The sequence below is a fragment of the Neltuma alba genome, unplaced genomic scaffold (assembly GCF_004799145.2).
Source record: "Neltuma alba isolate B1F8T4 unplaced genomic scaffold, ASM479914v2 tig00011642_pilon, whole genome shotgun sequence".
Lineage (NCBI taxonomy): Eukaryota > Viridiplantae > Streptophyta > Magnoliopsida > Fabales > Fabaceae > Neltuma > Neltuma alba.
In genome coordinates, this window is record NW_021636290.1 from 14,643 (window position 1) to 36,241 (window position 21,599).

Consider the following 21,599-nt stretch of genomic DNA (forward strand, 5'->3'; position numbering starts at 1 on the left):
ACCATTGTCCAGGACCAAATCAGAAGTAAGAGTGCAAGCCATGATCAGAGTGAAGAAGTGAGGGTCTAACAAAATGCCGTCCTCATGGGGATGGTAGGAGTATTAGTTATCTAACAAATGTATGCAGGCTACTTTGGCACTGACGGAGAAAGAAATATCTTTAAGCTTAGTGCTGCTGGATCTAGTGTAGATTTGCTGGCTGGCATGAGCAGCTATTAGCGTAACTGATCCTCTTGCCATCAAGTCCTTAATCGCCCGACGAGCCAAGGATCCGTTGATCTGTAAATGATGAAGAGAAGAACAAAGTTATAGTAAAAATTACGTGCAAGCAATCAGCCAATCAACTTTCCTTCTACATGAGGAAAGCAAACTAAGATCTTTTCTCAAGTCTAAAATATGCGTGTTGTTGCGCACACCAACAATAATACTTTCCAATGTCATATTCTTGGAAAGGACACACAAAGAACCCCTACTTTACAAATGACCAAGAAACAAGGATGCCTTTGCATACAAATCATAGGATTCCACTAGATACTTGTTATTCCGCCACGTACAGATCAAAACATTGTTGTCCATGGAGAAACTATGCTTCTTCAAATAGCTAGCGGTTTTCAAATCAGGGAATACCACTCAGTAACATTCCTTTGTCAATCTCATTGCATAAAAAAGTACGGAGCGTGCAGAGAAGCTAAGAACGTACCCTCAATCTGTCAAACATGATGGATGGCGTAATTAAGTTGTACTTTGGAACTTCCGAAAGGAGCTTACCATAGGTTGCTTGATCAAACAATACCATGGTGTTCACCTTCTCCTTTTGCTTTCCCTTGCTCCACTTCTGAAGAGTGACGGCAGTCAGATGCACATTCAATTAGCTTCGTCAAGTTCAAGGCAAACTACAAAAGGCCATTGGGGAAAACAATGGTCTGATTCTTCAAAAGGATTACATTCTGACTTCTGAGCGACTTCTCAATTAAGAGATTTGAAGACCCTTACCTTGTTCTTTTGCTTCCCTCCTCCAAACTTGGCGGGCTTCGAGGATGGAGGAGGAGCTTTACTATCTTTCTTGGATGCCTAAAGAACACAAAAATATGAGCAAAAATCTCGAGAGAATTACGTAAGCACAGAGGTTTGGCCTCACCATTCGGTTCAAAAGAATGCAGATAAAGCAGGGGAAACCGTGGGAGTTGACCAGAAGCATGAGTTCTGCCGTCTTTTAACTGCCAACAGGGTTTGATTTCTGAGTTTTTTCCTTTGTTTTCTTCCCCAAAACAAAATTTTGTGATTGTGAGTAGCTAGTTCGGGAGAAGGGGGCAATTTGGGTCTAGCCTACCTAGCCATAGTAATGCCAAAACTTCGTGAATGACCAACCACATTATTTTAAAACAATTTTTTAAAAGTTAAAATAAGCTGTGGATGATAAGTTTTGTAAATAAACTAAAAATGAATACACGAAGATAAGTGAAGACACAATTAAAAATGTGCTTAAAATATTCTCTTACTGACCATCAATTATTAATCGCGATACTGTGCAAATAACACAAATTTTGTAATGGATGCTATGTCAAAATTTAGTTAATAAATTAAATGTTACTATATTTACACAAATTTAGACCAGCTTTTATTTGTAAATTTTAATTTCAACTCTTTCAAATCATTGTCCAGTTAGGACACTTGCAATAAGAACAGCAAATATATTTTCCGCCAAACAAGATACAAGTGAAGACATATGGATGTAAATATTTATCACTCAAATTTAAAGAAAAATATCATTATCAAAAATTGAAATCAGTGATCTTTTTATTGTGGTTATTTTGCTTGCTTAATTTCGTAAGGCTTCGGAGAAATAGCAAGAAAATTCTACAACCGCCTATTCTTTTTTTTTTTTTCCCCTCTTCAAAAAAAATCTGCAACCTTCTGAATCTGATGCCATTAGGCTTTTGGTCCTAGAAAAGGCCTGAAATAGAACAAACGAAACCGGCTCTTCGCGCCGAAGCCATTCGTTGCTTGAACCTGCCCCTTCGCCCGCATCTAAAGGGGTTGTCCTTAAACCCTTGTGCGCCTCTTCCCCTACGCAACAAGAACTCTCGCATTTCTTTCTCTGAGCCTCTCGCCCTGTGCACTGATTCTGGTATCTATTTCTTCTATTCCGAAAAATCTTGTCATTTTGTTTAAGGACCACCTTGAATTTGCTATGCTTTCTCTACATCAACTTTCTGATTTCATTATTGAATCGATTTTCTTCTGAGAGTTTACTTAGTTTTCATTTTATTTCAAATGGCAATAGATAGGGGATTTCGCCTTTCTTATGTTTGTTCCTCCAATCATCTTAAATTTTGACATGACGAGTAGATTTAGCATTCATCGTCTCATTTACACAGAACAAATTTGAGTGTGATGGCGACGCGGATGGCTGCGAGATTTGTGTCCAGAAGACTGTATAGCAGTGGCAATGGCAGAGTACTTAGTGAGGAGGAAAAAGCTGCAGAAAATGTTTACATTAAGGTAATCTTGAAATCTCCTAGCGTAATCTTGGTTCTATATGTTCTTTTTATCCTGATATGAACTTTTGTAAGTTGATGACATTGCCAGGAACTTCGGAGTGTTAGTGTAGTGTCTTCATTGCAAGCTTTCGATCGGTTATCGAACAAATTTTAACAGATAATAGGGCATCCAGAAGTTATTTTTATTGATTCTATCCTTGGCGCTTTTCTCTGGCATATGGTGCAGTATAGCCGTGTTTCTTTTTCCCCGCATTTTAGCATTCATTTTGTTTGTAGATTCACAAGTATCTTTGTATGGTTAGGATTTGACATGGTGTTCCAAAGGTTGGGAGGTTTCCAACGAGCTGAGCAAAACTGCTTGGCGTGCGTATAACACCAATGCTTGTGAAAAATTATTAACATGCATTGGTAACGAAAAATCGCCTTAGTGGTTCGTACTGGCAACATAGCAATGTCTGAATTTGAATTTTAGGTGTATTGAAATGAAGATACTGTTCTTTGCCAGTTGACTTTATTTGTCTATTATGAACATCACCAGAGGATTTTGCTTTCTCAATTCCTCCTGCCTTATGTGTTTATTGTTTTTGGATAGTGCAGAAAACTGAGCAAGAGAAATTAGAGAAGCTTGCTCGCAAGGTATTGTCTGACTTGAGATATTATTGATTTTTACTTGTTGATTTCATTGCTTCAATTGATGTGATAATTAAATATTTCTTGCTAATGCTTGGTGACTGGAGTGGTAAATGAGAAAAATGATCAGTGAGTTAGGTAAGATAAGAAGGGTGGAGCATGCGTGGTAAGCCAAGGGAACACAAGGGAACAGACCTATTGTCAAATAACTTTGCTGAAATTAACTGTAAACATGAGGCTGGGAACTGGTTTTTATTTCTTTTGGTGCTTGGTTCAGAAATATTTCTTGTTAATACCTGCTGGCATGGGGTGATAAATGAGAAAAATGACGAGTGAGTTAGGCAAGATGAAAAGAGTGGTGGATGCGTGGTAAGTCAAGGGTACACAAGGGAATGGACTTATCGTCAGATAACTTTTGGCTGAAATTAACTGTAAACATGAGGCTGGAAACTTGTTTTTATTTCTTTTGGTAGTGTAATTATGCTTTTTAAACATTACAGATTCTTGATCATGACCCCATGTACAACATTTTAACTAGAGGGTAAATTATTTCTATGGTGTTGATTTTTCGTGACATTTTCCTGATTTATTCCCATGGAGTCACTCTACTAACAGGTTAAAATGATTTATATCAGCGAGTCACCTTTGGATTAGTAGTTTTTATTGTGCGCATGCATAATATTATGCTTTAAACTTATCAGTCAACATTTATTCTAAATCAGGGTCCTCAACCAGACAGTAAGGCAGCGGCAGGCTCGGGGGGTTCAGTAACTGACGCCAAACCCAGCTTGGATTCTACAGGAACATCATCTGCCGAGAAAGTTTCTACTGACCAGTACCGGAACTATGCAGTTGTTGCTGGGACCATTACAATTCTTGGTGCTTTGGGATGGTACCTTAAAGGCACTGCGAAGAAGCCAGAAGCGCAGGATTGAGGCTTGCTTCGATAGTTGCACTGCCTTGATGCATGTTGCCATAGTTTGGTAATGGTTGTAGCAGCTAGACAAATAAATGACCACACAATACCTGTGTTCTACGTTCCAACATACTATCAATATGATTGGCTTCTTTTATGTTTCTCAATAATTTGCAGTTTGCAGATGATCTATATTCTCTGGATTCTACGCACTTTGCGTGAGGACTGAGTCACATCGAATTTGTTTTGATTGAAATTGTTCTAATGGCGTGAGATTATTCATTTTGTTGCTCTTTTTGGTCATAATGATAGAAGTTGTGCGTAGGATACCTAAAGAAACAGTTCAGAAAGTATTTTAAATTTTTACTCGCGAAGGGGAAACAGTGTTTACAAATCATGTATAAAACATCTGGAATCAATATATTAATGCAAATTTATGGAAATAGCAATTATAACTTATAATGTAAATGAGTACAATTTATTTTTTAAATGCTGCATATGTTTCTCGTCATGAATTTAGAGAGTTCAGATTTCATTGTTATAATATTTTTACTTTGGGACATGCAAAATTTAAAATAATGATTTTCAATTTTTATTTGCTTAAAAAAAAAATTATTTAAATGGTAAAAATTGAACATTTTGAATCTATATTGATGTGGATGCTCAATATTTAATTCCACTTTTTGTTTTTATTGGACCTGAAGTTTGAAATTAAACATCTGGGCATTTGTGGGCTTCGTTGGCATCCTAGATATTGAAACCCCGTGTCCACAACTTGTTCTTACTTCCTAGACTTCTGACATTGATCAGTGATCACTACTAATGCAATTTGTTCTGACCATCGGGCTTAGCTATTGAGAAGGATATTTTTATTCTCCCCATTTTATAGTGCTGTTTTTTTTTTATAATAATATGAATTATACTACAAAAATAAGTTTTGTATTAAAAATGGGAAGGCTATATTCGAACGATTTGTTGGCGTCAATACATCTGCCGGCTGAAGAAGATAAACACTCTTTGTAGTCCTCCAATCCAAAATATCGGGGACTTATGTTTTGCTACGTGGCTCGCGCAAATTAATCCGCCTTCCACTTGCACCGTTGGTATTTGATCCGAAGAAACACGCGAAGCGAGACATTCCTGCGCGCAAAGACGGTGCTTCTTTTCTTTTCTTTTTTGAAAGGCTATTATTCTTGTTCCTCCTAATTATAGCGTCCTCTTTTGCTCAGAAAAAAATTATAAATTGATTTGATTCGGTTAATTTAGGAGGGAAAAGAAAAAAAGAACCCCTTTTCTGTGGTCTCCGAATTCTCGGGAGGCAGATCATGTAGGTGAAATAACAATCCATGGATTGGGGATCAGAAGAAAATCGGATGCTCCATTCAAAATCACAGTCGGTGCTGGATTCACATCACGATGTCCATATGTTAACGCGGCATTTATGGTCCCAGGTCAGATCCTGTATTAAATGCTCTTATCTCCATGAGTTGGCGTCTCTTTCACAATCTTATCGTCATCACTATGATTCTGGCTTAAGATTTTATTTCTCGACCACGCCGCTTCTTTTCCGCGCTTCATCCTTCTAGTTCTTGTGCAATAAAGTTTGCAGGGTTACCTGAATCTTTAACTTACTCTACTTAACAGTAGCGGGCTCACAACGAGGGCATTTGGTCTAGTGGTATGATTCTCGCTTAGGGTGCGAGAGGTCCCGAGTTCAATTCTCGGAATGCCCCCATCTTTTGTTTTAATTCTGCTCTGTCATAAAAGAAATTCTGTTCTTTTACCTTGTTCCCCGAACAGTTTAACCCTTCGAATTTCAGCTAATGTCATATTCTCTCTAATCATTTGATTAAAAAAATTGCGACTTGAGTCATCAAATTATTAAAGACTCCAGTTTAGAGTTTAGAACCAATGTGAAGTTGTCAATCATGCTTTGGCGGTGGAGAATCTTGGGGGCTGTGCGCGCGCGCTGCCTTTATTTTCTCTTCTTCTCGTTTTTCCCCCAAAGCAGAAGGAAAAGCAAGAAAACTTGGTCAAGCGTTATGATTATTTCCTACATTTTTGAAATGGCTATGTTCTTAGTATGTGTAAACCATTGAGGGAGTAGCTCCGAAGGCAATTGATCCAACAGAATTTAGTACTTGTTAGTTTCACGTTGTTAATTACGCACTCTTAAATTCAAAGTTGAGCCAAAAATAAAGCCTCGTAATCATGGGATTCAAAACTGAGAAAACGTAGAACCGTAGCACGTAGATTAGAGTAAAAAAGCATAGTACAATCTATTTTATTTTAGCCTTCCTGCGTTTCATGAATTGGCTCCCGCATCAATCCCTCATACTTCGTTACCCTGATCTCCTACACAATCAAAGTTTTCTTTTTCCGTGTTCTCTTCATCCTCATCTATACTTGCTATATCATCATCTTTTTCTTCCTCGTCTCTACTTTCTGCATCATCATCATCCTCTTGTTCCTCATTCTGTTCTTCCAGAAATTCATCATCCGGCAGCACAAAGCGCAGCTTCAGCCTTCCATCTTCTCTATTAGCGTAAAGAAACTCCCGTGTGGGTATTCTTATTTCTTTCAAAACAAATCTACCTTTGTCCCTGTAAGACTTGAACCAAACCCAAGGCTTCCCAGTGCTCCCTATGCATGAAATAGGAGGAGGGAACTCTAGCCCCCTGATCCTTGACTTTCTGCACTCTCCATATGAATCTTCTGGAGCGAAATTATTCTTCTTGATACCCACTTTCTCGCTTTGAGTTTCCCAACAACACTCATCCATTCCTGCTTTCAACTCTTCCGTATCGTCTGAGCTCTCAAAACCGAGGCCCTCTGTGCAAAAATGCAGACTATCAGAATTAAAAGATGAAAAACTATCGCTACTCTTGTGACGTATGATATGTTTTGATTCCGGTGTGCTCTGTTTTGAGTCGAGAACATCTTTATGATCAGGCTTTTGAAGGCCTGTTGATGGTGAAGTAGAAACAGGGTCAGATGAAGAAGGGGATTGTGTAGGACTTTCATTGAAATGGAGTTCACCAAATAATTCAGTAATCGAAGATCCGTCAACGGGTCTGGCGGATCTAATTTTATTGAACGAGAGGGATTCAAGCAGAGTTGGGCTTTGTGGCAATGGATTCTCGAAATCAAGATCCTCTGGGGTGCTTGCAACAGAGGTTTGGTTTATGTCAGAGCCAAGGTCTAATGATGGTGAAGTTGGAAGAAAGGGAGATGAAGAGGAGGGTTGAGGACTCTCCTTGAAATGGAGTTCACCAAATAACTCCGTAAAGGAGGAATCGTCAGTGGGTCTGATGGTTCTAATTTGGTTCAACGAAAGGGATTGCATAAGCGTTGGGTTTTCAGGCAACGGGTTTTCAAATATGCGATGCAGGCTCGTGCCGGAAGCCATGGCCTTTGCTCTGTTTTTACTTTTCTAAGAGACGAGAGCAAAGACAGCAAAGATTGTTGAGAGGAGGAGACAAAAGGGGCGAAAAAAATAAAAGGGTCACGAGAATAGCTTGATCTAAAAAAGTCGAGAGCAAGATGCTATTAAGTAGGAGGTTCTATTTTTTTTCTCTTTGAATTTTTTTTTGTGTGTGATAGTTTTGAAGAATCAATGGGTGGCTACAGAGATTGGTGTAAATTTGGCGACCACAAATGCCTATAAATTTCAGTAAGCAGCATGGAAAAGTTTCCATATTCATTTACCACTACGCGTAAGAGATAGATAGATTCTCTCTTTCAAATTCGAGGTCCCCTCGCCCCTCTCTCTTTCGGAAAAGCATCTAATCTTGAAGGGAGAAAATATTGAAAGTTTATCTTCTTATTTCGTTGTATGTTTTTTTAACAATGTATTATTTTATAAGTTGTTATTCAAAAATTATTGAAACATTAGTTAATTCTTAATATTTGTCAATAAAAATGTTCAAAGACAGGAACTAAATATCTTGTCTTGTCAGTATTGATGGGGATTATTCTTAATATCTGGTTTATAAATTCAGTTGTTTATATATAATTATCCCTTTAATTATCAACTAAAGTAATGATTTTTCTGTGACATTATGACTTATGGCGTGATACTGGGTACCAAATAGCCAATTTTGGGTGTGACACACAAATTGAATCAAGATAAAGTTTTTAACTTGCATGTATCTAAATGGATGAAAGGCAGAGAGCAAGATGAGGATGTTATTCACTGTTTCTTTGGGGAAGGAGGACCGAGGACGGACCACAGCTTTCTTAGTACGAGAGTGATGTGAACTGTTAAGGCCGAATTGTGATCTGTTTTTTTGGATCGTGTGTGAAGGTGCTCTCCGCGGCACATTTCCACCCACTCTCAATATGGCACGCCAGGTGGCATGCCTGTCCACTCTTCTGTGATATTACGCGCTGTATCTCAATCACCAATTCTGCTATGAGATTTCATACAGTTCTGCTACTTTCAGATGGGAATGTCTTTTAAGCTATGACATTTCATACAGTTCTACTAATCTCAATAAGAAGTCGTTAATCATCTTGTTATCAATTGAAGAATATGGCAATCTAGCGTAGGATCCCAAGCACTAAAATAGTCATAGGAGACCTTAGGATGCCCTGAACACAAATGAAGGAAGATCATTTGGGAAAAAATTTGAGCAAGAGTAAACACACAACTGATGCGACTTCATTATATGGTTAGAGTGATCATAGAACACTGTTCCTAAAATCGGACAAGTTAAGCAAACCCAAGAATACAAAGAAAAACATGAGTGAACCAGTAAACAATTTACTTTTGCAAGTTCCAACCCAATCCAACTTACAAATTACAGAGCCACACGTCACAGTTGTGCTTCTTTCACCTCCAGGCTTCTATCCTCTCTGATCTTGAATCCAACCGACTCAGATTGCTAATCCCCCTCTTCTCCACAGGCACTTTTCGATGTATTGCAGGTTGTTGTACCCTGGCTTTTTTGGTCTTCCTTCTAGTATTGGGATTACTTGGCCCGCCAGTCTTACTCTTCCCAGCATTTCCTTTGGGCGAAAACTTGCAACATAAACCTCCATCACAAACTAGATGCTCAGAAGAGGTTAACACACTGCCAGATTCTTCTCCAGCCAGGTTAATGCTTTGGTGAGTAGAGTTAGGGGAACATTCTTGGATAGTTCTCTCGGAAATGAAGTTTTCCTGTGCATCTTCCCTTTCTTCATTAGGATCTCGCTGGAAGGATTGCATAGGGCTATGGTGTCCATTCTCATCTGACGGCTCGAAATGAAATTGAGGAGAAGAGTCTACCAACAAATCCTTTCTTTCCCGGAGGGTCTTTAGTACAAGTGTCTTTAAGAAATTCATCACTTGGACTGCGTACATTAATGCAGTTAAAGGATCTGCCATCTGCAACCACAAAGTCAGAGTGCTGTAAAAATCTAGAAGTTAAACCTACCATCAGATAGACCAACCATCACATTGGCACTTTCGGTCTTAAGGGAATAAATAAAATGACACTGGCAACTTGGCAAGGACTTTTGACACAGAATTTTATGAGCTTGTAAGTTGTCAAACACTTGGCCTTTTACCGAACCGTGTTTGAAAGAAAATACTGCGGAAAACGCCCCCCAGAAAATATCATAGTGCAATTAAAAAGGCATCCCTTTTCTTCCCTGAAGAATTAAAATATTGATTGGAACTCACCTGAGTCATATTTGGCGCAAAAACCATGGCAATGTTGCGCGCGTTCATCTTGTTCAGATGTTCCTGTAGTACAACATCAGCCATCAGATTGACGGCCCAGTCCAAGAGGGCAGCTTCAGTAGGAGGTAGATGCCTCACTAGTTCAGCACATTCCTCCTCCGTCTGGCATTGCATTACCTGCTCGGGGTATAAAGAATCCAGAACACCCCTGGGCAGCTCTCGAAACCAAGCCTTCAAACACAAAAGAATATAAGACCAAATCATTTCTTAATTATGCAAAATGAGAATGCTGTCTATAGATCAACACAATACACAGTCATCTTGCGATGGTATACCTTGATAAGCCCTGCCAAACAATGTACATCAATGCCCTGTGGGACCACTCCACTATTTAATTGCTCCCTAACATATTCCTCTTGACTGTTCTCTGCATTGATTCTGAAAATCCCTTCTGCCTGCATGTGTAAATTCAACGGTTAAACCAAGCAAGAGTATATAAGTAGCATTCTACAAGCGAGCAAGTTCGTAAAGAATTGTGAACTTAAAAACAGGAGAAACTTCTTTGACTTGTGTGTCCACTAATTCAAGAGAAACATATGAGAAAGAGAAGCTGAGAGAGAGAGAGAGAGAGAGAGAGAGAGAGAGATGAACAACCTGCAATCCTCCTTGAGCATATAAGCGCTTCTGCATTCGTAACAGAATTGTGGGCACAATGTTCCCTCTTGAGTCATACGATAACTGCATGGATTCCGTTGAAACTCCAAAAACAGTCGTACTACAAGTGAAAATTCAGCGGGGAAAGGATTACATCAAACTAATTGAAAATGTTACAAGTCATTTAAACAGGAAATGGATATTATTATGAAGGATACATGTTTTATTATGATACCAAAATCGTTGATACTATGCAATATCGACATGTTTTATGATAGAGCTGGGATGGCATCCATGTTGACCGAAAAAAAAACAAAAAACTTTTCCACAGTTCCGTCCACTAAAACCAATAACGCAGTCTGAAGATCTCCATCGTATAGTAAAGAGAAGGAATTAAATCAGCATGCAATAATAAAGAAACAAGGTACCTAGCACTCGGGGGCCTTCTGGGCACTTCAGGTTCGAACTCGACAGGCAAACCCAAGAAACCATTGAACCTATCAAACGTGACATGTGCAACATGCCGCACATTGGAAGGCGGTCCGATCTCCATTGCACAAAGCTCCCTCCTCCCACTCTTACAAGCAGGGAAGGATTTCCTGAAAAGGGCCACGACAAGCTCCAAGACAGAAAGCTCTTCCGTGGGGTGCTTATCCCTCTCCTCCAACTCCTGGTCGGTGTCACAGTCCGTCGCCGCCGAACAACCCTCTACGGCTAGCGAAGACGGCGATGGAGGTTCTTGGTGAACAATAATGAAAATGCCATCGCCGGGAGTGGTTGCGCGAGACGATGAAGATAGGGGCGCACGAGGCAGGGAAGACGAAGAGGAGGAGGTTCTCGTTGACGAGGAAGAGAAATGGGATGAGGAATGGAGGACCTCGGTCATGGCTGGCAATAAAAAGAGCCTTTCCTTGAAATAAACTAAAAGAAATCTAAAAATGTAGATTGAGATTCGGTGACTTAAGAAATCAATAAAGCGGAAGACTGGCTCAACATTGGAATTTACAGTGATGAAAAAGAAGAAAGATTGATGGTGGAGTTAGATTGAAGAAAAGGGTTAGAAGAAAGTGGGAGGTGAGAATGATTAACTAAAGTTTGTTTCTTGATTATACCCGGAGAAGAAGCAACGACGACGGTTGAATGCGTGCGTGAGAAAGACAAACTCAGAAACAGACGCGCAGAGAGAGAGGGGGGAAATAGAAAGTGGTGGGAAAGGAAGAAAAAGAGAGGGAAAAAAATATAACAGTAATCAATTCATAGCAAAGTAAGTAGTTGAGACTTGTGAGAGAAATAACAGTGTTTGTCAAAATTCTGGTGCTCCCAAATTTATTGACCTCACGCGTCAAACCATCTACGTCCAACCTGTTCTTATAATTCGGATTATCCAAAGCCTTTTCAATCGCTATTCATAATTTAGGCCTCCGAATCATTGGATGAACGACGCGGGTTGTTAAAACTTTGTGATTATTTACTCATAACAGTGATTAGCTGTGCTCCTTATGTGATCTTTCCTCTTGTTCCCTCCCTTCTTGTCTTTGATTCTTGCTTCATGTCCTCACAAAATTATCTATCTACTCAGCATTATCCATAAGTAGGGCCCCCTATTCCATTCACCACGCTGCTCTTATTCTGAAAAAACAAGAAAAGTTCCCTCAAAGTAAGTCTAGGGCTCATGGAAGGAGGGTGGGGGATAAAGTGTTGTTGTTGCTGTCGTGAAGAAGCGAAGAATTTCTTCAAAGGCAAGACATTACAAACACCCAAAAATTTTGGTTTTAAGGTTCCACGTTTCCGAGTCTTTAGGCTTTCACAGTACTCATGTGGATTTGACTTTCCATTAGGCTGTATAATGCCTTCAAAAGATCAATATTAACTACTTGTAATTGGCTTATGGGTAAAACTGAATCTATAACTTTTTATTTACAGGGAAACTTTCAATTAGAGTGGTAAAACGGCTGAGCCCGCCTAAAAGAGCGGGTTTGGGTTGGGGAAATGCCAGCCCGCCAAAATCTAAACTTATGTAGCCCGCACCGTTTTCAGCCTGATTCACGGCGGGCTAGCCCGCTTTTTTTTATTTACATTTTGTCTTCAGCCTGCCAGCTCCCTTAGACTAGTTCCCACTTCCCTTCATGGACTCATCACCCATGGTCCATAGTATTAGTCCATACCAAGTTACCAACCCAACTTCACTCGCCGGCTCTCCCCTGTCTTCAGACTTCAGTGTCTTGACTCTTGAAACTAAATCGTGCTCGTGCTCGTGCCCTAGTCCGCTTGGCTCTCTCTCCGCTGGCGCTGAGTCGCTGACCGCTCTTGGCTCTCCCCTGGACCCCTGCGAATCTCCGGCTCTCCCCTGCGGCCTTGCCTCCCTGGTTCGCTTGGCTCTCCGCTAGCGCTGACCGCTCTCGGCTCTCCCTTGGACCCCTGCGAATCTCCGGCTCTCCCCTGCGGCCTTGCCTCCCTGGTCTGCTTGGCTCTCCGTGGGCGCTGACTGCTCTCGGCTCTCCCCTGGACCCCTGCGAATCTCCGGATCTCCCGTGCGGCCTTGCCTCCTTGGATTCACAAATCACCGAATCAGTAAATCCAACACACACAGGCCACAACAACTCTCCGCCTCTCGGCTTGTAAAGATACCTCCAGACCTCGCAACCACGCAGCTTCCGTCTTCACTCTTCACTTGTCTTCGCAAGCCGCAGCACGCAGCAAGTCAGCACTCTTCATCTTCGCAAGCCGTAACACACAGGCCGCAGCAACTCTCTGCCTCTCAAGCTGTCTTGAGTCACTGGAGCTCAACTCGTCCTCACAGGCAAATCTTCCTTACCTTCGATTTTTGCTCTCTTCTTCTTTGATTGTTGTGTGGTTGCTGGATTTGTTCTTCAATTTGTGCTCGTCTTTGATTTGTTCTGCCCATTTTGGTTGATTTTGCTGGCTTATTGGGATTAGCCGATTAGTGTTGATATTTGCAGTTAATTTTAAAGAAAAATGGCTACCGATGGTAGTGGAACTGGAAGAAAGCAAGTTGAGATTACTGCTACTACTGATGAAACAAATATACCAAACCAATCTTGACAAGGAATAACACCTGAATCTTCTGTGCAAGATAATCCAAATAAGAGGGCAAAGAAAAATACGTCTGATGTTTGGAAGTTTTACACTAAAATTGGCGTGGTAAATGGCAAACAGAAAGCATCATGTAATGGATGTGGAAAACAATATGTTTGTGGTGGAAAGGAGTATGGGACTTCAACCCTTAGGCGTCATATGGAATTGTGTGTATCACTCCCAAAATATAAAGACATTGGTGAGATGATGATAGACCATGCAGGGAATGTAAGATCTAGGCAACTTGATCATAACAAAGTTCGAGAACTGATTTCTGCTTGTATCATTAGACATGATTTCCCATATTCATTTGTTGAGTATGAAGCAGTTAGGGAGTTGCACAAATATTTGAATGCTGATTATAAGAACATTACTAGAAAAACTGCAGTGCTGGATGTTTGGAATTTTTATATTAGTCAAAAAGAAAAACTAAAAAAAGTGATGATAGATTGTCCTAGTAGAATATGTTTAACTAGTGATTGTTGGACATCAATAACCGGTGAGGGTTATCTTTGCTTAACTGTTCATTTTGTTGATGAGAAGTGGCGACTTAATAACAAGATACTTGCATTCTCTAAAATGGAGCCGCCTCATTCTGCGATTGAATTAGCTAAAAGAGTGCATGATTTATTGATTGATTGGGGGATTGAAAAGAAAGTATTTTCAATTACCTTGGATAATGCTTCAGCAAATGATGTCATGCAAAATGTATTGAAGGAGAGGTTGAATTTGAGTAATGACTTGCTATGCAATGGGGAGTTTTTTCATGTGAGATGTTGTGCCCACATCTTGAATCTCATAGTTCAGGAGGGCATGAAAGTAACAAGTGATGCTATGCATAAGATTAGGGAGAGTATTAGATATGTAAGGCAATCAGAGGCGAGGAAAATTGTTTTCAAGAGATGTATTGAACAAGTTGAAGTTCCTAAAATAGTGAGTTGAAAGTGCACTTAAATATCAACGTGCCTTTGCTAATTTGGCTTTCAATGACACCAATTATCATCATTGTCCAACAATTGAAGAGTGGGCTAGAGCAGAAGCAATGTGTACATTCTTGAAGCCATTTGCAGTGATTACAAATTTGATGTCTGGTTCAACATATCCCACTTCTAACATGTACTTCATGCAAATATCAAAAATTGAGTCAATGTTAAAGCGTCATATGCATAATGATGATTCTGTGATTCGAGACATGGCTGTTAGAATGCTTGACAAGTTTGAAAAATATTGGGATTCATACTCTATCATTCTTTCAGTTGCAATTATCCTTGATCCATGGATGAAATTTGATATTGTAAAATTTTCTTACTCAAGACTTGATCCTATAAATTGTCATGAGAAGATTGAATATGTTAGGAGCAAGTTGTACAGTGTTTTCAATGAGTACAAAAATCTGGTATCATCTTCATCCACATCCCAGATTGTTCAAGCTGAATCAAGTTGCAGTGTGAATGTGAGGTCCATTCATCCTGCAAACATAGTGCCGCCTAATTTCTCTGTGAGGGATCAATCTAACTACTTGGATGCTTTTGACATAAGTTTGAATTTGCTTAATAGTAAAATGTTTTCCTTTGATGTTACTAATTTTGATTGAAACTTTGCTAATATTTTATTCTTATGATGTAGGATTATCTTGAATGCAAGAGCAAAGATAGTACGACAATAGAAAAGTCTAAACTAGACTATTATTTGGAAGAGGCAACACTTGATCCTACCTTATTTGTAAACCTACAGGTTTTGGATTATTGGAAGAGTAACTCACATCAATTTCCTTGTCTTGCAAGAATGGCATGTGATATTCTAAGCATTCCCATAACTACAGTTGCCAGTGAATCAGCTTTTAGTATTGGTTCACGAGTTCTCACAAAGTATCAAAGTAGCCTTCTTTTGGATAATGTGCAAGCCCTCATTTGTACTCGTAATTGGCTTCTTGGTTTTCCATTTAGTGGTAATATAATCATATCTGCTTATTTGTTTTATATATATATATTAACATTTCAATTAAGTGAAATTGAGCAATGCAAATCTAATACTATTCTTTTATTATGTGTGGTAGAAGATGATCCTGAAGAAGAAATAGTTTCTATCAATCCTGAAGAAGCTTCATTTAATGCTTCGAGTGTCCACCTGATTAGATTATATTTAGATGTGTTTTGTTTGTAATATTTAATTTTTGGACACTTGGTTGATGTTGAATTGTTGCTGGTTGGTGTTTTTTAATTGTTTTGAATGTTTATTTGTTTTTAATGTTGTAATTTTAATAAAGAGTGTATATTTCTAGATTTTTCAGACCAAAATATGCAAATTTGGTTGTATGGAACTATGGATTTTGAATGTACAAGTTGAACTTGTCATGGATGCAAGCTTGGGGTGTGGAATGGATTTTTTTATGGATTTTCTTTTTTTTTATAAAAATAATAGGCGGGCGCGGCCTGCATTATGCTGGCCCGCCAAGGTGCGGGCTACTTCAACCCGCACCGCTTTGCTCGCTCTGCTGCGGGCTGGCCCCGTATCCGCACCGCCAGCCCGCATTACCAACTCTAACTTTCATCCCTTTAAATTATAAGTTTTTGGCTAAAGAAGTTATGGTTGAAGTTCATCTTCTTGCGTTTGAAGGTAATTACTAATGCCATCTAAATGCTGCAAAGAAAAACGAAAAGCTTTGCTAATGTTAAAGGCATAACATTTTCTTGGGCAATTTCTCCGGACAAGGTTCTAAGAGTGTTATTTACTGGGGGGAAAAATAAATTAATCTCGCTTAAAGTACGAGGATAGAAAATAACTTTTCTGATGCTAAATATAAGACCCATTTAATTTATATTATAAAATAAGTCTTATATTTAGAACCAGAAGAATATCTCTATATTAACAGGATTTGTTTTATGACTTGTACAGAAGGATTGAGATAATTTTTAAAGAGCCGAACCTATACCATCTACGCTAAATTAACTGGTTGTTTACAAGGAAAGTCCACCCCACTCCTCACAGACTATAGCTAGAGACTAGAGAGGGAGGGAAACAGCCAGTAAAGAAGAAACAATCATCTTGCCCAATGCTCCAATCACTAAAGATTCAAGCACCAACTATCTGTGGGGAAGATCAGAAATTCAAAACATTTCATAACATACTCCCTTCGCCCTCTTAAGAAAATCTCATAACCAAATCAAGCAAATTAGGACGTGTAGTTAAAACTAATTTTGTGACTCGTATAATATATTTTGTCAAAAAGTCATTGCACTGTAACGTTCCAAAAGTAATATTAATAAAAGCGAGAAAGAGTGCAAGCCAGAGAGGGGAAGAGAACTAATAGGAACGTATGAAAAAATGTTGGGCTGGTGGAAGATCATGAGATCGGGAGAGATAGTTAATGGGATCTTTCTCAAAAATAGATTTTTTTTTTTAAGTTGAAGAAAGAGCAAACATTACTAAGGATATTTGTGAAAATGACGTCTTCTGTTTGTTTTTTTTTTCAAAAAAGTTTGGGTATAATAATGCATAAAGCGGGATTTTTTTTTTGAAAAGGGTGTAAGAAAGTAACTTATATTATAATAGTAAAAAACTTTGGAAACGTGACATAAATTAAGGAATAGGAGCAACAACAATTTAATAAACATGTTTCAATAACCCAAAAAAGAAGAAGAAGACGACATTATTATTCAGTTTACTGTACAGATGGCACGCTGTAATTTTTTACAGAATAAATCTAACCGGAGGTTTGGTTAGGCGGTTAGTCACCGTTTTTACCATTACCAGCTTTAGCGGCATCAAAATTTGTAAATTGAAATACTTCATACGACGAAAGAAAAAGGGCTTCTAGGGTTCGTTTCATTCGGACGTTACTTCCCCCAAGCTCTCGGTTTAATGTAAAGCCGTATCTCACAATTTTTTTCCGATCGGTTCCTTTCCCCGTCTGATAATCTCCGTCTTTTTCTCGGTTTTGCTTCCAGTTGAGCTCTTCGTACCCAGTACCTACATTACTTCCTACCGCGGACTACTTCTTCAGGTACTATCTCCTTCATCCCCCAACCCTAACGCACATATGCATTTTTCACTCCGTTGCACGAGGCTTCGGTCCTCATGTTTGATAACTAGCATGTTGGAGTAAGATTAATGAAGGATTGGAAATTCCAACGTAAAAAATGTGGTGACTGATTCTGTGGAGCAATTTTGTGATTTTGGTGCTTCAAGACTGAGCCCCTTGGTAATTTCTTGGATTTACCACGTTCAAATCTAGCCGGCCGAATTAATGGGCTGTAGTTGTTCAATTTTTCCTTCCTCTACGTCATTGAGTCGGCACTGGTGTATATGGTGTATCATGTGTGATTGTGTAGATGAGGGGATATCTAGGAAGTTTCCATTTAATGTTTTTCTGAGGGAGACGAAAAGAAAAGAAACTCTCACCCGTCTCAGATGCTAAAAAATGTATTATAACCTTTATCTGAATGACCATAGTGTTAGGTGCCTTGTTCTTGGAAAGTTGAAATAACTGACTTTCTTTTATGTTCTTATCTTTCCTGGAACTCCCATGTATTGTTTACGCACGCCTTAGCATCTAGCCGGGGATGTTTATCTTAGTCATTTGTAAATTTATTGCAGGAGGGTGCTCCGATTGGTACGTTTAGTTTGGAACTGCTATTGTTTTTGAGATTGGACACTTATGTGTCTTGATGATTCCCCTTTTTGTTCTGCCATCGCATTCCCTTAATGTCTAAACTCGACTCGACTCTAAAAATAATCTGGGCCTCTTATTTATAACTTTGGTTGTTCACCTTGCATATTATATATCTCCTGATGTTAGTTCTGGTTTCATATTTACATATGATGCTCCTGCAATTCTAGATTTTCTCGAGGGTCAGCATTTGCCTCCCTTTGGCATTCTGATAATTAAGACTTGAACTCGAAAACATGCTTTGGATTACAAGAGATTCATTTCTTTGCACCACCTTCATTATCTAGTGCTACGAATCTCTTTTACTTGCCCTTCAGTTCTGCTAGTTATGGTATCAATGCCCCTTTAGTAAAGTTCTTTCACAGTGTGACCCTTACATCTCATCTCATTGCACGGGTTCCACTGAATTCATTTCGCTGCAAGTCCTTTTTTGGCCTTTCTTTAGTTTCCTCCTTTCGATATGTGTATAATTCTTCCCAGGAATTCTTCTGGCCTCTGTGCCTTCTTCACAGTTGCCTCACTAGCTTGTTTACTTAGTTCTATAAGATGCCACGAGGAAAGGCAAATTCTTCATCAGTTGCTAAGCCATCTGAACCTGAAAAGCCAACTGAGTCAGATGAGAAGGTTGATCTTGATGAAGAAAATGATCCTGAGGAAACGATGGAAGAAGAAATTGAATATGAAGAAGTAGAAGAGGAGGAGGAAGTGGAAGAGATAGAAGAGGAGGTGGAAGAAGAGGAGGAAGAGGAAGAGGTTGAAGAAGAAGAGGAAGAAGATGATGATGATGCTGATCATGTCCAATGACACTGATGCCATGCAAAACATTAGCAGTGATGAGGCAAAGGTGGAAGATGAGGATGAGAAGAAAAAGCATGCAGAGCTTCTCTCTCTTCCTCCTCATGGGTCTGAAGTCTACATTGGTGGCATTCCTCATGATGCCTCAGGTGAGGATTTGAAGGCTTTTTGTGAATCTATTGGGGAAGTTATGGAGGTAAGCTTATCAATCAATATTTTCATTGACTTTGTCTTCCATGCAAAACACCCTTTAACGCGGAAGTTTGATGGAAAACAGGTTAGGGTTATGAAAGGAAAAGATTCAACAGAAAACAAGGGCTTTGGTTTTGTGACCTTCAAAAGCGTGGAATTGGCTTCTAAGGCGATTGAAGAGCTGAATAATAAACAATTTAAGGTAGTCCAATGTCATCACAGCTAATTCTTCCTTGTCAGGGGAGAGCATGATACAACTTATGCATTTCTAACGTTGCAGACACATGATGTGAAAAATGATCAGTTTTCTTGTTGTCTGTTGACTTTGTCGACTATCAACTTCTCAGGGTAAAAAGATAAAATGCTCATCATCTCAAGCAAAACACCGGCTTTTCATTGGTAATGTTCCTAGAAGCTGGGGAGATGACGATCTAAGGAAGGTTGTAGCTGAGATTGGGCCTGGAGTTTCAACTGTGGAACTAGTTAAGGTATAATGAATCAGAATAATTCCTTTGCTGTTGTCATTCCAGAATGACATTCACTGATCTTCAGACGGGCACATGCACACTTACTGGCACACAGTGATGGTATTTATTTTTTATTGTTTGGATGCCAATTCTTCATTTCAGGACATGAAGCACCCAACAAACAATCGTGGTTTTGCTTTTGTCAACTATTATAATCATGCATGTGCTGAATATTCAAGGAAAAAGATGATGAATCCAAAATTCAAGCTAGGTAACAATGCTCCAACAGTGAGCTGGGCCGACCCTAAAAATGCTGATTCCTCTGCTACATCTCAGGTTTTAAATCTCTTGTTTCATATTTCTTATTTATATACTTGGTGCGGATTGCTCTCTGCACAAATTTAGTGAGTTCTGAAGAGCACGTATGAACAGGTGAGAGCAGTATATGTCAAGAACTTACCTAAGGATGTAACTGGAGATGAACTAAAGAAACTTTTTGAACACCATGGGAAGATTTCAAAGGTGGTTCTGCCACCAGCAAAGGCCGGGCAAGAAAAGAACAGAATTGGCTTTGTGCATTTTGTGGAGAAGTCAAGTGCTATGAAAGCACTTAAAAACACTGAAAGATATGAGTTAAATGGTACATTTTGAACTACTTTTTATCCCTATATGCTTGTTTATAGTTATAAGCATATTCTTCAATGTTGTTGATTATGTTTACTCTGAACTTAGGTCAAGTTTTGGAGTGCTCTTTAGCAAAGCCACAGGTTGATAAGTCTGGAGGATCAAATACACAGAAGTCAGGGTTGCTTCCTGGCTACCCTCCCCATGCTGGTTATAATTTGATTGGAGGTGCCTATGGTGGGCTTGGCACTGGATATGGCGCTGCAGGTCTTGCACAGGTGGCACATGTGCGTTTCCCCCCCTTTCTTTTTAGAGATACTTCTGCTTGTTTGGAGAACTTCATTTGGTTGTCTTTTGGTGTTTTACTTAAGCCACATCTTTTATCTTAAACAGCGAGGATGAGATTATAAATACTAATAGAATCTAAAGCTCTAGAAGTCTCATTCCTCCTTTTACTTTTAGATCACAAGTTCACTATTATTCAATTTTGAATAAATATTATGCTTGTGCTTTGAGTTGAATATTACGTGCAAAAGGTTGTATTTATAATGAGCCATTGATGTTAGGCGACATATATAATCAGTTAGTCTGATATGTCAAATTGTTGCTTCCTTTGCAGCCTATGATACATGGAAGGGGTCCTGCGCCAACTGGAATGGCCATGATGCCCATGCTTTTGCCTGACGGACGAATTGGATATGTCCTGTAAGAAGAATTGTACATTTTTTTGCCGTATCTGATGGTCTCTTCCCCGTTCTTTCACATTTTTAAATATAATCAGAGAGGAAAAACCACAAATTCAAAGGGTGATGTAAAACTGAAATTTCCAGCATTCGGAGTTGCATGTACTAGTGTCTGACATTCTGAGCATTTATTTTTCCTGCGTAGGCAACAACCAGGAATGCAACCACAGACCCCGCCTTCAAATCATAGAGGTGGCAGGAGTGGAGGGGGTGGCAGCAGGAACTTTGGCAGTTCAAGTAAGGGGAGGCACAACAATGCTAGTGGCCAAGGGCGCAGATACCGTCCATATTAGATGGTCTCTGATTTCAAGTTTGCTTGGTGTCTTGGCATCATTAATTTATCCAAGTGTGTTATAACATTGTTTTTATTAACTATACAATTTTGATAGGCTCTGTATTGATTACATAGGATGTAAGGATCTCCTTATAGGAGCTTTGCTCTTTCTGTGTTGATAGTTAATCTTAACTCCGAAGTTCGAACTTCTGTTTTCCCCGTAGAAGGCTTGTAGCAGCTGCTATATAGATTGTACATTGTTTATTAAGATATGCTTTGGATTCCATCTACTAGTGGAGATGATGTGATGAAAGGTTCATCGTGAGTTGGTTATTTTATCCATAAAGTAGGATTTAGTTCGTTTAGATTT

At 39.3% G+C, this 21,599-nt stretch overlaps 4 protein-coding genes, 1 long non-coding RNA gene, 1 other non-coding gene and 1 pseudogene across 6 annotated transcripts; 4 read left to right on the top strand and 3 right to left on the bottom strand.

Annotated features, from left to right (window-relative positions):
- Positions 1-102: 102 nt before the first annotated feature.
- LOC114716069 (40S ribosomal protein S25-like) lies at positions 103-2,090 on the bottom strand. Its single transcript, XM_028901009.1, has 4 exons — positions 1,971-2,090; positions 994-1,071; positions 701-835; positions 103-279 (listed from the first exon to the last, which is right to left on the bottom strand). The coding sequence occupies exons 1-4, from the start codon at positions 2,088-2,090 to the stop codon at positions 103-105; spliced, it is 510 nt and encodes a 169-aa protein (XP_028756842.1).
- LOC114716087 (uncharacterized protein At2g27730, mitochondrial-like) lies at positions 1,982-4,327 on the top strand. Its single transcript, XM_028901025.1, has 4 exons — positions 1,982-2,128; positions 2,377-2,502; positions 3,099-3,137; positions 3,854-4,327. The coding sequence occupies exons 2-4, from the start codon at positions 2,395-2,397 to the stop codon at positions 4,064-4,066; spliced, it is 360 nt and encodes a 119-aa protein (XP_028756858.1). The 5' UTR covers positions 1,982-2,128; positions 2,377-2,394; the 3' UTR covers positions 4,067-4,327.
- An 894-nt stretch (positions 4,328-5,221) lies between these two features.
- On the top strand, positions 5,222-8,572 carry LOC114716088 (uncharacterized). The gene is made up of 2 exons (XR_003737589.1): positions 5,222-5,498; positions 8,215-8,572. It is a non-coding gene; the product is annotated as an uncharacterized LOC114716088 (long non-coding RNA).
- On the top strand, positions 5,709-5,780 carry TRNAP-AGG (transfer RNA proline (anticodon AGG)). Its single transcript has one exon. It is a non-coding gene; the product is annotated as a tRNA-Pro (tRNA).
- Positions 6,273-8,095, bottom strand: LOC114716082 (protein FANTASTIC FOUR 3-like). The gene has a single exon (XM_028901022.1). It carries the CDS (start codon positions 7,454-7,456, stop codon positions 6,380-6,382), a length of 1,077 nt encoding a protein of 358 aa, XP_028756855.1. The 5' UTR covers positions 7,457-8,095; the 3' UTR covers positions 6,273-6,379.
- Positions 8,573-8,676: 104 nt separating the features above from the next.
- On the bottom strand, positions 8,677-11,666 carry LOC114716080 (rho GTPase-activating protein 5). Its single transcript, XM_028901020.1, has 5 exons — positions 10,798-11,666; positions 10,370-10,490; positions 10,051-10,170; positions 9,716-9,946; positions 8,677-9,418 (listed from the first exon to the last, which is right to left on the bottom strand). Exons 1-5 carry the CDS (start codon positions 11,253-11,255, stop codon positions 8,882-8,884), a joined length of 1,467 nt encoding a protein of 488 aa, XP_028756853.1. The 5' UTR covers positions 11,256-11,666; the 3' UTR covers positions 8,677-8,881.
- Positions 11,667-17,257: 5,591 nt separating this feature from the next.
- LOC114716083 (heterogeneous nuclear ribonucleoprotein Q-like) lies at positions 17,258-21,548 on the top strand (annotated as a pseudogene).
- Positions 21,549-21,599: the final 51 nt, after the last annotated feature.

Excerpts from the sequence above, each read along its gene's own strand:
- LOC114716082 (XM_028901022.1), bottom strand. The coding sequence starts at position 7,456 with ATGGCTTCCGGCACGAGCCTGCATCGCATATTTGAAAACCCGTTGCCT.
- LOC114716087 (XM_028901025.1), top strand. The coding sequence starts at position 2,395 with ATGGCGACGCGGATGGCTGCGAGATTTGTGTCCAGAAGACTGTATAGC. Across the intron at positions 2,503-3,098 it reads CAGAAAATGTTTACATTAAG|AAAACTGAGCAAGAGAAATT; the intron begins GTAATCTTGAAA and ends TGGATAGTGCAG. Across the intron at positions 3,138-3,853 it reads TAGAGAAGCTTGCTCGCAAG|GGTCCTCAACCAGACAGTAA; the intron begins GTATTGTCTGAC and ends ATTCTAAATCAG.
- LOC114716069 (XM_028901009.1), bottom strand. The coding sequence starts at position 2,090 with ATGCGAGAGTTCTTGTTGCGTAGGGGAAGAGGCGCACAAGGGTTTAAG. Across the intron at positions 1,072-1,970 it reads CGGCGCGAAGAGCCGGTTTC|GCATCCAAGAAAGATAGTAA; the intron begins GTTTGTTCTATT and ends TGTGTTCTTTAG. Across the intron at positions 836-993 it reads GAGGGAAGCAAAAGAACAAG|AAGTGGAGCAAGGGAAAGCA; the intron begins GTAAGGGTCTTC and ends GTCACTCTTCAG.
- LOC114716080 (XM_028901020.1), bottom strand. The coding sequence starts at position 11,255 with ATGACCGAGGTCCTCCATTCCTCATCCCATTTCTCTTCCTCGTCAACG. Across the intron at positions 10,171-10,369 it reads ATGCTCAAGGAGGATTGCAG|GCAGAAGGGATTTTCAGAAT; the intron begins GTTGTTCATCTC and ends TTACACATGCAG. Across the intron at positions 9,419-9,715 it reads TTGCGCCAAATATGACTCAG|ATGGCAGATCCTTTAACTGC; the intron begins GTGAGTTCCAAT and ends TTGTGGTTGCAG.